General features: G+C 40.7%; 1 protein-coding gene across 24 annotated transcripts in view; it reads left to right on the top strand.

Moving 5' to 3' along the window:
• The window catches only part of PLEKHH2 (pleckstrin homology, MyTH4 and FERM domain containing H2), a 124820-nt gene that overhangs the window by 101513 nt on the left and 7491 nt on the right, over nt 1-15816 (top strand). For 12 of the 24 annotated variants that reach the window (XR_007718940.1, XR_007718939.1, XR_007718937.1 and 9 more), the window contains one exon: nt 9-7885. Coding sequence is in view for 7 of the 24 variants with exons in the window: in XM_050755200.1 (XP_050611157.1) it covers nt 9-16 (8 nt within the window). In the remaining 17 variants the exon portion in view is untranslated. Of the gene's footprint in view, nt 1-8; nt 7959-12732; nt 12879-14225; nt 14356-15816 lie in introns of those variants that run through there. The other 12 variants (XM_050755198.1, XM_050755195.1, XM_050755196.1 and 9 more) reach the window with 3 other exon arrangements.

Raw genomic sequence — 15816 nt, 5'->3', positions numbered from 1 at the left:
TAGTACAGGTGTGTAATACTGCATCCAGATGCCGAAGGATGAGTATACAATATGTTCAAATAATACAGGTGTGTAATACTGCATCCAGATGCCGAAGGATGAGTATACAATATGTTCAAATAATACAGGTGTGTAATACTGCATCCAGATGCCGAAGTGTGAGTATACAACATGTTCAAATAATGCACCTACTATTTACCTTTCTATTGAATGCCTTAAAAATTATTTATTTGTAAGTTTGTCTTTCTATAAATGATAACTCTGTTTCTATAGGAAAAAAACTTGTCACATAAAGTTTTGTTTCTAATTCTAGTCTCTTAATGTCATAAAGAATTGTATTTTATAAAAATATGCTTTTAGACAAAGATTAGAAACACTAGGTCTCAGCTGAGCACGGTGGCTCACGCCTATAATCCCAGCACTTTGGGAGGCCAAGGTGGGCAGATAGGTCAGGAGTTTGAGACCAGCCTAGCCAACATGGCAAAACCCCACCTCTACTAAAACACAAAATTTAGCCAGGTGTGGTGGCATGGGCCTGTAATCCCAGCTACTCAGACAGCTGAGGTGGGAGGATCACCTGAGCCCAGGAGGTTGAGACTGCAGTGAGCCATGATTATACCACTGCACTCCACACTCCTGCCTGGGCAACAGAGTGAAACCCTGTATCAAAACAAACAAAAAATACACACACACACAAGCATAGAAACTATGGGAAAAAATAGCTGCTCTCTCAGAGTAGTTGATACAAGGATGCATTTTTCACTTTCATAATTTCCTTTAACAGTATTATTACATTTTTCATAAAGACTGAATACTTCAATACCCTACTGCAGATCTGTAGTAAGAAGAGATACCTATGTTTCTTTGGGAGGCCGAGGCGGGTGGATCACGAGGTCAGGAGATTGATACCATCCTGGCTAACGTGATGAAACCCCGTCTCTACTAAAAATGCAAAAAATTAGCCAGGCCCAGTGGTGGGCGCTTGTATTCCCAACTACTCGGGAGGCTGAGGCAGGAGAACGGCGTGAACCCGGGAGGTGGAGCTTGCAGTGAGCTGAGATCCGGCCACTGCACTCCAGCCTGGGCGACAGAGCAAAACTCCATCTCAAAATATATATATATAAATAAATAAATAAATAAAAAGAAGAGATACCTATGTTTGCCTCAGTCTTCTGGAAGTCATATACTCTTTATACTCATATTTATTCCTTCTCAGTCTTTCATTCTCATTTTTCTCTTTCTTTCTGCCTCTCTCTCTCTCTCTCTCTCTCGATGTTCACCAAGCTTCAACTATAAGGCCTATCACTTAGCTAGATGCTATGAATAAAATTGTAATAAATACAGACAGACGCAGTCCCTGATCTTTTGGAATCTACGGGTTAGCGAGGAAGACAACTGTTGGGCATATCCTCACTCTAATGAGTGTGTAATGACACAGTACATTCTCTGAAGGGAGAGAGAGGTACTGTGAGGGCACACAACAGTGAGCCTGACCTAGACGGGAGACCTCGGGAAACTCCTCTGAGGAAATGATGTTTACACCAAGTTCAGAGGGAGATGGGAGTGGGAACATCAAAATGCATGGAAAAGAATGTACAAAGGCCCAAAGGCCTGTTGAGGGAGGCTGCTCAGCTTGTGTCAGGAATTGAGAAAATGCCAGAGAATCCAGAGTACACACCGTCTCTACGGATAAAATGGTAATGTACTTTGGCACGTAGTCAGGAACCAGATTTCCTTTCTTTCTTTTTAAATATTTTCATTTCTTTCATGTATTAGCAAAAGGTAGTACTTAATAAACACTATTAACTGACCAGCTCACATTAATTATAACAAAATAATGGTATTTTGCTGGTTTTATTTGAGTCTTATACCCTGTCAATTCAGGAACCTATAAAATGTTAGACCCAGAGCCTGGTGGAATTATTGGAGTCATGCTCAGAGGCTTCTTTTTGGAAGATGTTCAGACTTAAAATTGGAAAGTAAGAATTGAAGGCACTATGTACCATAAAGGATGTAATAGCCGTTGATCCACTTTAAAAGTTCTTGTTCTAATAGTCTATCCCACAGAAATACCCAGATAAGTGGGCAGAGTATTCCAGTATGTCCCAGTATCTTCCTTGTCATATTTTTGTCATATTCTTTGACAATGTTTTTGTGAAAAATTTGGGACAGACACTTACATGTTTATTAATAGGGAGATCAATTAAATAAATATGGCACATTCATATTTTGGACTCTTCTCTCATCCAGTTGGCCACTTAAAAGGCCACCCAGTATTTGAACAGACTCTGTTGATCTGAATAAATGGTGGTTGTGAACACTGGAGCTTCTTTATTCAGGGGCTCATGAGCTGTGATAATTTGCCAGAGGTTCAAGTAACAAGAAAGTGACTATTAATCTTTGGTATCTAAGATTTTAAAATCATACATTCCTAGAGATAACCAATATTGCATAGATATTGGAAATCTAATAGGCATCACCTCTGGAGGGACCTGTTTCCCTTGAGGGCAACCTTTATCAATGTATCAATGGCCCTTTGGTGACTGGTGAGGACAGCAGGCTAGGAGACTTGGACCCTCTAGATTATTATTGTAGTTCTGTTTAATGTGGAGCAGTAGTTCCCAACGTGGGCCCCACACTAGCAGCCTCAGGACCACGTGGAACATGTTAGAAATGCAAATCATTAGGCCCCACTTCAGACCCACTGAGTCAGAATTTCTGGGGGTGGAGCCCAGGAGTCCGTGTTTTGACAGCTCTCCAGATAATTCTTCCATGTGCTGGGTTTTGAGAAGCACTGACCTAAAGGTCCTCATCGCTGCCCCTGCCTCTTGACCTCAGCCTTTGTGGAAGGAGCCAGCTCCTGGACCTGGCCTGCCAGAGACATTTATGGAGAAGAGGTTCAGGCATTCTCTTTTATTTTATTTTTTATTTACTTATTTTTTTTTTGAGATGGAGCTTCCCTCTTGTCGCCCAGGCTGGAGTGCAATGGCGCGATCTCGGCTCACCACAACCTCTGCCTCCCAGGTTCAAGCGATTCTCCTGCCTCAGCCTCCTGAATAGCTAGGATTACAAGCGCCTGCCACCATGCCCAGCTAATTTTTGTATTTTTAGTAGAAACAGGGTTTCACCATGTTGTCCAGGCAGGTATCGAACCCCTGACCTCAGGTGATCCACCCGCCTCAGCCTCGCAAAGTGCTGGGATTACAGGTGTGAGCCACCGCGCCTGGCCAAGACTATTCCTAATAATCTTATGAATGCTTATGAAATCTTATGAATTCCTAAACCTTATGAATGCTTAATACATACCAACTCTGATGATGATGGCTATGACTGGAACTAAAGTGAAATTTGGATACAATTTGGATATGAAAGACAGATTTAAAAAATGCTTCAAGTCTAACAAACACCACAAGGAAGGACAAAGAGAGTCGTGAATAAAAATTTTTTGGTTGACAATTGGTTGAGTTTATCCAAAGACCTGGGATCAATAGAAAGGAATGTCTGGGTTGCGATAAGAGGTGGTGGAGTCCTCACTTCAAGTTGTTCTGCCTTTCTAGACCAAACCAATGGATTTCTTAAGTGTATTTGACTGATGTCTCATGCTTCCCTAAAATGTGTAAAACCAAGCAGCACCCCGACCACCTTGGGCACGTGTTCTCAGGACCTCCTGAGGTCTGTGGCACAGGCCATGGTCACTCATATTTGACTCAGAATAAATCTCTTCAAAAAAAATTTTTTTTGAAAAAGAGAGAGTTGTGAATAACAGATGATGATTACCTTGTTTAAAAATAAAACCTCATGACAATGTCTTTGACATCAGGAAAAAAAGTAACTCAACTGAAAGGCTTAATTTTTAACAGAACTCTGAAATGGCTGGATACCCACAGCTGTGAGAAAGTACTGTTTCTAAACATGGCCATGCTTTGCATGTGTTTATAAGTAGCTTAGACAATGAGCCCTAATTTCTAGTGATACAGTTAGGAGGGAACCTTGCTGTGACCTGTCACACAGCCAAGGACCTGATTCTTCATCTGCCAAGCATCATGGTAATAAACAAAGCTAAAATATCAATCCTCTTTATCATGGAATTTTAAATTGATACTTAGCAAGTGATAGAATTTTAATGATTTAGATTCAGGTATGAAAGATCTAATTAATCGGTTTTGAACTTGTTCTCATAGACAATCTTTGGCAACTAACATTTAAATTCTATTCACAGTTAAGCTTCTTATTTAATTTGATTTCTCACTGTGTTTTTGAAGTTGTAAGAGCCATGGCATGTTTTTAACAAAACTGGCCACAGCCAAGAAATGGAGTTTATCCCATTTCTCCTAGCTATGTTCACACTAAAAAAAATTGCAGGATCAAGAGACTTTCATGTGGACTGGGCACGGTGACTCACGCCTGTAATCCCAGCACTTTGGGATCCGAGGTGGGCGGATCACCTGAGGTCAGGAGTTCAAGACCAGCCTGGTCAACATGGTGAAACCTTGTCTCTACTAAAAATACAAAAATTAGCTGGGCGTGGTGGCATGTGCCTGTAGTCCCAGCTACATGGCAGGCTGGGGCAGGAGAATCGCAGGAACCCAGGAGGCAGAGGTTACGGTGAGCCAAGATCATGCCACTGCACTCCAGTCTGGGTTGTAACAGAGCAGGACTCCATCTCAAAAAAGAAAAGAGACTCTCGTGATTCCAGAGACCTCTGGAGAATACTACTACTAGTACTACTAGTACTACTAACCTGCATTTGTTGAACATTTACCTAACATCAGGCCCTATTCTGAACTCTTTGTATGCATTCTTATATAATCCTTACAACTCTTCGAGGTTCTATTATTATTTCCATCTCACAGATGAGGTAACTGAAGCTTTAGAGAGTTAAGTCACTTGCCTAAGACTATGAAAGGGAATTCTTCAGGCTTTTTTGGCAAATTCCTGTACTTAGCAATTCTCACATACCATTTATTTGTCCATTCATGCCATCTACCAGTGCCAAGCCTTGTTTGAAGCCTTGGGAATTCCAAGGTGAATAGAGTTTCCTTACCCTTTAGAATCTTCCAGTTTATAGGGAGAGGCAGACATGAAGTCTTAGAAGTGCAATCAATGCTATAACAGGAAGAATGTAGCACAGGAGTGAAGACCATGGGCTGGAGACAGGCTGCCTGGGTTAGAATCCTGGCTCTACCACTTACTATGTGGCCCTGAGCAAGTCACTTAACATCTCTGTGCCTCAGGTACCCTGTATGTGAAATGGATGTCAAAATGATTCCCACCTCTAGGGTTGTCTGAAGGATTAAATGTTGGCAATTGTAAAGCACTTGGTTCAGAGCCTGCCACATAGTAAATGCTTTGTAGATATTTGTCATTACCATGAATATGACGTGCATGTCCAAGAGGTTGTAGGGACATAGAGGAAGACTGCAGAGTGGTGACTTCTGAGCAGATGACTGGAGGTTGGACGCCACTGAGGCAGGAAGAGAACAATTGCAGTTTTACTAGAGTATAACCAGTAGACATGGTGGACTGAGGAGTGAAGGAAGGGTGAACGGAGAGAGATTGCAGGCTGTCCCCCCAGTAAGTTTACAAGAGGATGGGAAAGGGAACAGTAGGAAATAAATGCTCTGAAGAATGAATATGGATCCAGTTGAGGGCAAACAAAAGGATTACCCAGCGGCGCTGAGAGCCCTGCTGAATTTGGAAGCAGTGTGTTTGTTTAATGGTACTGGTCCACAGTGATGTGATTTCCATCCCACAGTATTCAGCTTTCTGGGTGTGCAGTGAGGAGGTGGAGATTTGGGAATACCCCTGCGAGCTAATCCAAGCCTTGCCTGCTGTCATAGAAGCCCATTCCGTCTGCTCCAAGCCTCTTTAGGATTTGGAAGCAGCTGAAAGCTGGCCATACTGTGAGAGGCTTAGATCACATTCCTGTAGTGCCTTTCCTATTCAAGCTCCACGGATTTGATATTTATGACTTCTTGGTCATTTTTGTTCCTCTTCAAATTCTCCCCAAATCCCTAGATAGCTGTTGGAGCCCAAACTGTTTCATTAGGGATTTGAGTCAATGGTTCATGTCCAATATAGTTTTTCTCTGTTTTTTTATTATTATTTTTATTTATTATTTATTTATTTATTTTTGCTAATGACGCTTCCTTTTTCCCTCTCAGGCTCAGTCTTGTTGCCTGCCGGGAATAACAGAAAATGCACTTAAGCTCTTCTTGCCTGTAGCCATTTGGTTCTTTTTCTCCCCTTAGCCGTATTACCAAACCGTCCAGTGGTAACACTTAGCTAAACTCTAGTGGGTTACAGTGATGAGTATGATATACTTCCTAACTTCCAGTAGGGAAAATAAGCTGTGCATACCAATGTAAGCATGCCAGAAGGGAAGGCTTTCATCTTAAATGTTCTTCTCTTTGTTTTATATGACTTTTCTGATATCACTTTGGATTTGGCATCTGTTTCTGTTGCCCAGCCGTATTCTTCTACCAGTTTAACAATATAATCCTGCATTATTTGTCATGGTGTAGTCATCGTAGATTAAAATGGAGCTTAGGATGTTTCTGATTTGTAAACTGGGTAGAGAGGAAAGAATGAATAGCATCATGGGGTAGGAGGAGCTTTTCAAAGTACACCCACCCATGCTTGCCCAGAGATTCAGACCTGCTGCCCTCCCCTTCCCTGCTATTTGAGAGAATTACTGGGAGAGATACTGTAAATGATAGGGGTGTGTCCTCTCCCTCAAGTGTGTAGGAGGAAAAAAGGCTTAAAATGCAAAGTTTTAGCCAATTGAGCACACACCTAACAGCTAGTGTATCTAAATCTCTCTTTTCCAGCCTCTGTGTTGTCATGGCAGGATTCAGGTATGTCAAGATGTTGCTCACCCACCCCAATGTCACAGCATTTAGAGCCCTTACAGCACCTGTGCCTGATCTGCAGCCTGGAGTCAGAGCCCCACAAATCTCACATATGAACAAATGACACAGTGACTATATCGAGTTACTGATTTAATGAAGACCTCCCTAGGCAGACAAAAGCCATGTTGTGTTTCAGCAAGTCATAGTGATAACATGTAAACTATTTTTGAGCCCCTAAAGCTGCTTATCAGATTGTGGCCAAAAAGTCAAAACACACTTACATATATAAATATTATCTTTTAGATTCCCAGAGAAAACTCACCTTCTCCCCCTCCCCTTATTTGATGTTGATTTGGGGGTGATTTTGAGTTGAAACCTTCACTTCCTTTTCCGTGCTGTGTCCAAGGTATTCAGGAAGGATCATGAGGGTTTTGAAGACTGGGTTTACACAGCCCATTGAAATAAAGGCCTGTATCATACATTCCTTGCAAGAGAGGGCATATTTAATTTCGCTTGATGTCTTAGGTCCTTCCTCAGGAACATTTAAGGATTTGGTGTTTCAAGGCCTAAAAAATTGCTTCATCTCTTTACTTCTATTTATGTATTTTTATTAAATTTAAAGTGGATTTCTTATAAGCACCATATAGTTGGGTTTTATATTTTATCCACTCTGACAATCTCTGTCTTTTCATTGGTATATTTAGACAATGGACATTTAACGTGATTCAGCCTCACCTCCAGCAGTTCCTCAACCTCAACCTCAAAGCAGTTTTTTCTTATTTTGCTGGAAGTACTAAATAGAACAGAACAGAAGTCATTGACAGTAATAGTCTAAGTTCATACCACTTAGAGTACTGTGTTAAAACAACCCCATCTCAGTTCCCTGGATTTATCTTTACTTTATTCCTTTGTAAGAATATAATTTAATGAGAAATTTACTCTTTTTTTTTTTTTTTTTTTTACAGACTATATTTCTCAGTGCAAGCTCGTGGAGAGACTGATAGAGAAAAGTTGCTGTTAATGTATCAGACAAATGATCAAATCATAAATGGACTTTTTCCTCTGAACAAGGATCTGGCATTAGAAATGGCAGCTCTTTTAGCTCAGGTAACTTCCATGTTATATAGAGTTATATATTGAAATAATAAGATACTAATTTCTACATTGAATTAAATGTAAAACAATATACTTCGGTAACTCTTTACATTCATTTTGCTATGATTAGCACCTTAAAAATTACAGGCACTATAATTACAGTTAGCCTCTAAAGTGCTGACGGTTGCAATGACATAGAATGAGACAGTATTCCATAAAGAGAACCCAGTTTCTTAATTATGTTGAAAATATATCTCTAGGCTTTGTATTTAATAAAGGAATTGGAATGTAGAGCTGTGGGCTTGAAGATGTCATGCTGAAATCGCTTGGTAATCTAACAGGAATAAGACCTTGAAAAGGCTAGAGCACTTTCTTTTATTTACCTATTATATTAGTTATGATTAAGTTCAACCTTCACACACACACACACACACACACACACACACATTAATACTGACTTAATCAGAATAGAAGTATATTTAGCGCTCACATAGAGAGAGAGGCATCCTGGCACCTCTGAAACCATTAGGGGCATGGACTTTATCCTCTTCTCTCTTCTGCTGTCCCTAGGGTGTCATCATCATGGTCCTGGGAGTCTGCCAGAGCTCCAGCTAACGTCAGTGTTCCAGGCCTCAGGGTGGGGGAAGGGCTGAAAAGGGCATGCCTTCCTGCACTTGAGAAAACTTCTCAGCAGTTGCATAGAACCCTTCCATTCATGTCTCTCCCATCAGAATTTAGTCACATGGCCTTGCCTACTACCTACCAGGGAGTCTGGGGAATGTGGTCTCAGCGGGGTGGCAGTGTGCCCAGCTAAATTTAAGGTTTTTCTTAAGAAGAAGGAGAGAATGGTCATAAGATGCAACCCATAGTCTCAACCACACCTGAGTCTTTGCCTAGGTTAATTAAGGAAAAAGTTAAAGCAACTCTGTGATATGGCATCTGGACCAAGGCTTAGATTCCCCAGGGTCTTTGGTCGATGGCTCCTCACACTACACTCTGTCCCAGGACATCTCAATCATTCTTTTTATTTTAGGCACCACCTATGCCAAAGTTTCCCAGATCTTTTCTCTTCAGTTCGTAGTTCTTTTGTGGTCTCCTTAAAGTCAATCTTTTTTTTTTTTTTTTTTTTTTTTTGAGACGGAGTTTCCCTCTTTTGCCCAAGCTGGAGTGAAGTGGCAGGATCTCGGCTCACTGTAACCTCCACCTCCCAGGTTCAAGCGATTCTCCTGCCTCAGCCTCCCTAGTAGCTGGGATTATAGGTACCCACCACCATGCTCTGCTAATTTTTGTATTTTTAGTAGAGACGGAGTTTCACCGTGTTGGCCAGGCTGGTCTCGAACTCCTGACCTCAAGTGATCCACCTGCCTTGGCCTCCCAAAGTGCTAGGATTACAGGCATGAGCCCCCGCGCCCAGCCAAAATCAGCATATTGAAAACCAAACTAATCATCGTCCCTCCTCTGTGTTCACACTCTGTTTCCTCTTCATGATACTGCCTCCACCCGGTCCCACAAGCAAGCTTCAAACCCAGGAATTATCATGACTCTTCCCTCACTTTGGCCCTTTCCCACCAGTCACCACATCCTGTGAATGTGAATTCTTAGGGATGTTTTACTCAGTTCTCTCCTCTGTATGCTGACTCCTGTTGCTAAGGTTCGGATCATTGTCTCACACTGCCTGCTGTCCTACAGCAGGCTCCTAAGTAGTATGCCTTTCTGTGGTCTCTTCCCTCACAAATTTATCCTTCACACAAATGCTAGAAGAATTTTTTCCACTTATCTATTGCTACATAACAAATGACTCCAAAACTCAGCTACTTAAGACAGTAATTTGGGCAGGGATATGAAGGGACATGTGTGTCTCTGCTTCAGGTGGTATCAGCTGACATAACCTGAGAGTCAGTTGTCGCTCTATGGCTGAGGGCTGGAATTATTTGAAGGCTCCTTCACTCATGTCTGGTGGCTGATTGATGCTGGCTGTTTGTGGGGACTTCTGCTGGGACTGTCAGCTGGAGCACCTTACACGTGGTCTCTTCATGTATATGACTGCTTGTGCTTCCTCCAAGAATGGTGAATGGGTGACAGCAACAACGTCCCAGAAGAAAGACAATAAGCGGAAGCTGCTATTTTCTTAAGGGCTGAGCCTGGAAATTGGCACAGTGTCACCTGTGCATGGAGCTTTATTAGGCAGCACTAGTAACTGGGATAGAGATATAGCAAAAATGTGAATCTAGCTTTCTCATTCCTTTTTTACATGCAAGGACTTTCACGATCTGAACTCTGCCTGCCTCTCCAACCTCAACTTTCCCTTAATACTCCCTACCTTGAGCTTCATGCTCCAATAAAGTATAAACTGTGGTTCCATACACAACTCCCTGCCTTGTGTGTGGTGCACTTTATCTTGCCTCTTATGATTGACTAGTTTGTCTCCTTTACCCAGATCATCTCTACCCCATCCCTTCACCTGTTAACTTCACCTGTTAACTTTCTGAATCCTGTCTTGGTGGGTTAAATGTCCCTCTTGGGGTTTCTGTAATGTTCTATTGCCGTCCTGACCTCAGTGGTTTATAATCATTGATTTATCTTTCTGCTTTGCACTACTGACTGCAGCCCCCCTGAGGCCAGGGCTGTTCTTGTTCATCTTTGTCACTAGCACAGCCTTACACACAGTTCCTTCTCCATAACTGTTCTTAGAGGAATGAATACTTGATAATTTAGTTGACTTTTTAAAAAAAAATTTTTGTGGAGATGGGGTCTATGTTACCCAGGCTTGTCTTGAACTCCTGGGCTTAAGCAATCCTCCCACCTCAGCCTCCCAAAGTGTTGGGATTACAGGCGCGAGCCACCGCGCCCAGCTTCCTTTTTTTTTTGGTAACTATTCTTCGTTAGACTGTCGTATCCTTGGAGATTGAATCTGATGTCAGGTTTCCCAGGTAGCTGTGGTGAATGCTGCTTGGTGATAGATGGGAACAATGCATAGCTTGCTCTAGGGCAAGGATTTCAGTATGGTTGAAGAGCTGGTGGACAGCTTTTATTTGGAGTGAAGATATTTGGAAGGATACTTCACTAAGTAGGAGATGATGGGGATTGATAGAAAAAAGGAAAAATGAAGAATGGGAGCTGAAAAGCAAAATCAACCCAAGTAACCAGCAAGTAAGAAACTGGGTCAAGGAACCTAGGACGTTGTAAGAATAGGCTGTAAGCGCAAAGCTCAGCTGAGGACTTTAGACAGTAAGTGATCAGATTAAGAACTGGAAAAGAGGAGCCCCAGGGTGGGAGTCTCAGAGGCTGGTTGTGCTAAGGAATAGGGCCCATTTGAGATGCAGAGCTGGGGCTTTCTATGAGACCATTCCAGTTTTGATGGAACCTTTGATCCCCTTTTTGGGGAATGCTGTAGGTAATGATGTGAATGATCAGTAGGATATTCACCTGAATGTCCCCTGTCCTGTCTTCCTCCCTAACCCTCTTTGATATCTACATACCTACATGGCTCTACAAGTCACCTAACACAGTTTATCACAAGTATTTATGCCTCAGTCTTCTCTACTAGATAATAAACTCTTTGAGGGTGGGGCTATGCTCAGCATTTTCCTTTCTCACATCACTTAGCACAGTGCCTGACTTACAGTGGGGACTCAGAATGGGTTTGTTTGAAGGGATGAATTGGTGAGTTCATGGAGAGATGGATGGGTGGATAGTTAGATGGGTGGATTGAGGATGGCATCTCTGCAGCCTATTAGTAGAGATGAAAGCTGAACATTCTTTCATTAAGGGATAAAGGGGAATGAAGGACTCTATGCCCAGGATTAATGCTAGTAGAATGACAGTATGAACACAATAACATGGAGAAAATCTAGGAACAAAGTAATGAGAATATGGTTCTTGCTCCCACTACATTCAGGAGAGATCCTCAAAAAAGTCCAACTAATAGTTTTTTGAAATTTCTTATAACTTTTTTTTTTTTTTTTTTTTTTTTTTTGAGATGGAGTCTTGCTCTGTCACCCAGGCTGGGCAGTGGCACGATCTCAGCTCACCGCAACCTCCGCCTCCTGGGTTCAAGCGATTCTTCTGCCTCAGCCTCCCGAGTAGCTGGGATTACAGGTGCCCACCACCATGCCCATCAATTGCCTTTTATTTTTAACATCCATTTCATCTTATTATCAGCAATTAAAATAGTGCCTTAAAAATGAAAAATTGTCCTTGTGTTACAGACAATAACAAAGTAGTGGCTTTTAGCAAGTACTACTAAATGGGGATAGTAAACTAGGAAGGTTAATGTAGAAATGGAACGCAAATGTTTAAATTACAGATTTTTTTCAAAATTAGAATTCAGGCCAGGCGGTGGCTTACGCTTGTAATCTCAACACTTTGGTAAGACAAGGCAGGCGGATCACTTGAGGTCAGGAGTTCGAGACCAGCCTGGCCAACATGGTGAAACCCCGTGTCTGCTAAAAGCCCCAAAATTAGCCAGGCATGGTGGTACACACCTGTAGTCCCAGCAATTCAGGAGGCTGAGGCAGGAGAATCACTTGAATCTGGGAGGAAGAGGTTGCAGTAAGCCTGGGTGACAGAGCGAGACTCCATCTCAAAAAAAAAAAAAAAAATTAGAATTCAAATGTAATTTATAAAAATTCCTACATGTGATTATAAATTTCATAATCACATAATCATGACAAATAGGTTTATGTATTATGTGTTAAAAAAGAATGTTTAGGAAAAATAAAACTAACTGATTTTCTGTCTTAAAACTCTTTTTGATATATTTTCACTTTTTTGGATTTCCAATTAGGTAGAGATTGGAGATTTTGAAAGACCTTTCTCAACTCCAGCAGGGCATGTTACCCATCAGTGCAAAGCGAATCAAACTCTAAAGCAAGTCATAGAGAAATTTTATCCTAAAAGGTATAGAGATGGCTGTTCTGAAGAGCAGTTAAGGTAAGGACATCTTTGTAACTCTTTAGAGGGTAGGGTCTTGCGAGTTTTTTGGTAATATTTTTCTGTTCAAATTTTAAAGGTGAAAAACATTTTGACAGTTTTCTCAAGATTTTAATACTATTCAGCACAGGAGATTATAGATATTTTTATTTAAGATAAGCCCAGAAGCTTTAGAATCCATATTTAAACTTTCTTTAATTATTAAAGAAAAAAAAGCCTTCTTTAATTATTAAAGAAAAAAAAAAGCCTTTAGATGTAGTTTTCAGTTGATCTTTTTCATTCTTTTCCCTGATAATGAATAAGGGAAAAAAACTGGCCAATAATATGTTTAATTTTATGAAGTGCCTACCAAAAAATCATATGTTGTGTATTCTATTATGAATAAATTGAAATAAAAATAAACTATCTTCTTACATAAGACTTTTTAATATAAAAGTTTCTAATTTACCTCAATTTGGAGTTTCAGTTTCAGAGAATATATAAAGAAAAGGTGATTAGATTTAAAAATAGAGGCAAACCCAGTTTATCATGAGCTTTTCCAAAATAGAAACATTTAAGATTAGCCTTTTATCTATGTAGAATGAGTGGTTGCCTTTGTGATTTGATCTGACAAGTTTCACCTTGCATCTAACATCTCTCCAAGCCAGGGGTGGTAGGACCTAAAATTCTACCATCAGGGATTCATCTTTGGGCTCTACGAGTTGTATTTTTTTTTTTTTTAGACGGAGTTTTGCTGTGTCACTCAGGCTGGAATGCAATGGGGCGATCTCGGCTCACTGCAACCTCTGCCTCCGGGGTTAAAGTAATTCTCCCTCCTCGGCCTCCCGAGTAGCTGGGATTACAGGCACCTGCCATTATGCCTGGCTTGTTTTTGTATTTTTAGTAGAGATGGTGTTTCACCATGTTGGCCAGGCTGGTCTTGAACACCTGACCCCAGGTGATCCGCCAGCCTCAGCCTCCCAACGTGCTGGTATTACAGACGTGAGCTACTGCACCTGGCCTGTACTTTTGTTTTAAAATGAAAATATTCCCATGAGAAGTTATCTTTTAAACTAATTTACACTAAGTTTTGATGGTAGATATTCAGATTTTAAAAATGGATCTGCTGGGGGTACCTAGTTCATGCTGAAAATATGGATAGTATGAGAATTTGGTGAAAGGAATATTCCAGAAAGGACAAGTGGTGGACGGTGGTGTGATAAGAGCCACAAAATCTTTACCCGGGTTATGCCTAGGGGTCACAGTTATGCTTAAGATTGGCTCAAGGAGAGTTTTATCTTAAGATTATGACACACTGTTTATGTTTTTGCTTTAGTGTTTTTGTTTTTGTTCTTTTCTTTTTTTTAGGCAGCTTTGCCAGCGACTCTCAACCAGATGGATGGCCCTCCGGGGACACAGTGCTGCTGACTGTGTGCGCATTTATTTGACAGTAGCCAGGAAGTGGCCGTTCTTTGGTGCCAAGTTGTTTCTTGCAAAAGTAAGAAAGAATGGGAGAGAGATGCATAATGAAAACCTTTGTGTACATAGCCGACCAGATTTACCCCAGACTTAGTATATTTGGCTTCTGTAAAAAATGAAGAAATATCCAATAATGTAAAGAAAACAATGAAGAGACACTAGGGAAAGGGCACAAAAGCTTCTCTATCTTTTCCTGTCTGCCCAACTTTTCCCACCCTAAATCATTTCTTGGACTCATTGGCTAATCATGAGTCCTAAACCACAGCTCAACTCTGCATTCTTCTGTTCATTCATTCATCCATGCACACGTTTACTCTGTCACTCATTTGCTTATTTATTTAGTATTTACTAAATAGTTCTGTTTGCTAAACATTGATCTAAGCTCTAGGGATACATAACCTATTGTTTCAGATGGATTGTACATGAACTTCCAGGACTATTTTACTTTGTGTAGTCTGTAGTGCAACAGGCCTGTAAACAAACCACTGTATGGCAAATATCACGATGAGTCACATGAACAGAATGCTGCAGGAACACTGAGGAAGGAGACTCGCCCTGCCCGGGGATGGCCAGCCCTTTCCCCAAGGGAAAAATTGTGCCTTTTGATTCCTTTTCTTTCTGTTGAACCATGTCTCTTTGTACTTTCTCAGGCTCTTAAGATAACATCTTGCCTTGTGTTATATTTTTCTGTGTGTTTGTTTTATCCTCACTATTAAATTGCATGCTCCTTGAAAGTATAAACTCACTGATCCTAAAATCTTCCTCTGGTACCTGCCGTAGTGCTTTAAACATAATTAATAATTATCACTTAATAAATATTTGCTGAATAGCTGTGCAACTTTGGGCAAGTCAGGTTACCTCTCTGGACCTCACTTTTCCTCATCTGTTAATGACTTAGAGTAGAAAAGTAAAATCTAAGGTATCTTCGAACTCTGATTCTATAAGTGACTATATTATTGATAGGTGAGAATTAATTTTTTTTCTAGTGGAACTGAAAGCTGTATATTAATTAAGAAAAAGACGATAAAGTTAGTATTCTTAAACATCTATAAAATTAATGTTCTTACAGGGAGTTGAATATATATTTTTTAAAATTACAAGGAATAGATTTGAACTGTAGAGCAGCATGGATTTTAATTCTAACTTCAGCATTGGAAATAATATTAAATACCCTTTTCTGTTCTGATAATATGTGCTTGCTGGCACAAAATTTATTAAATAATAATATTGCTTTTCATATTACATGGCAGGCATCTTTTTTGCTCACTTTTCTTTCTTTATAACAAGCGACACTTCCTTTGTTGCTTCATGGCATCCTGTTTTCTGTGTGTGTGGTGAAATTTACCCTTTAATTTTTTTTTTTTTTTTTTTTTTGAGACGGAGTCTCATTCTGTCACCCAGACTGGAGTGCAGTGGCACGATCTTGGCTCACTGCAACCTCTGCCTCCCAGGTTCAAGCGATTCTCGTGCCTCAGCCTCC

Source organism: Macaca thibetana, chromosome 13 (genome assembly GCF_024542745.1).
Source record: "Macaca thibetana thibetana isolate TM-01 chromosome 13, ASM2454274v1, whole genome shotgun sequence".
Lineage (NCBI taxonomy): Eukaryota > Metazoa > Chordata > Mammalia > Primates > Cercopithecidae > Macaca > Macaca thibetana.
This window is presented reverse-complemented; position numbering and strand designations above follow the sequence as displayed.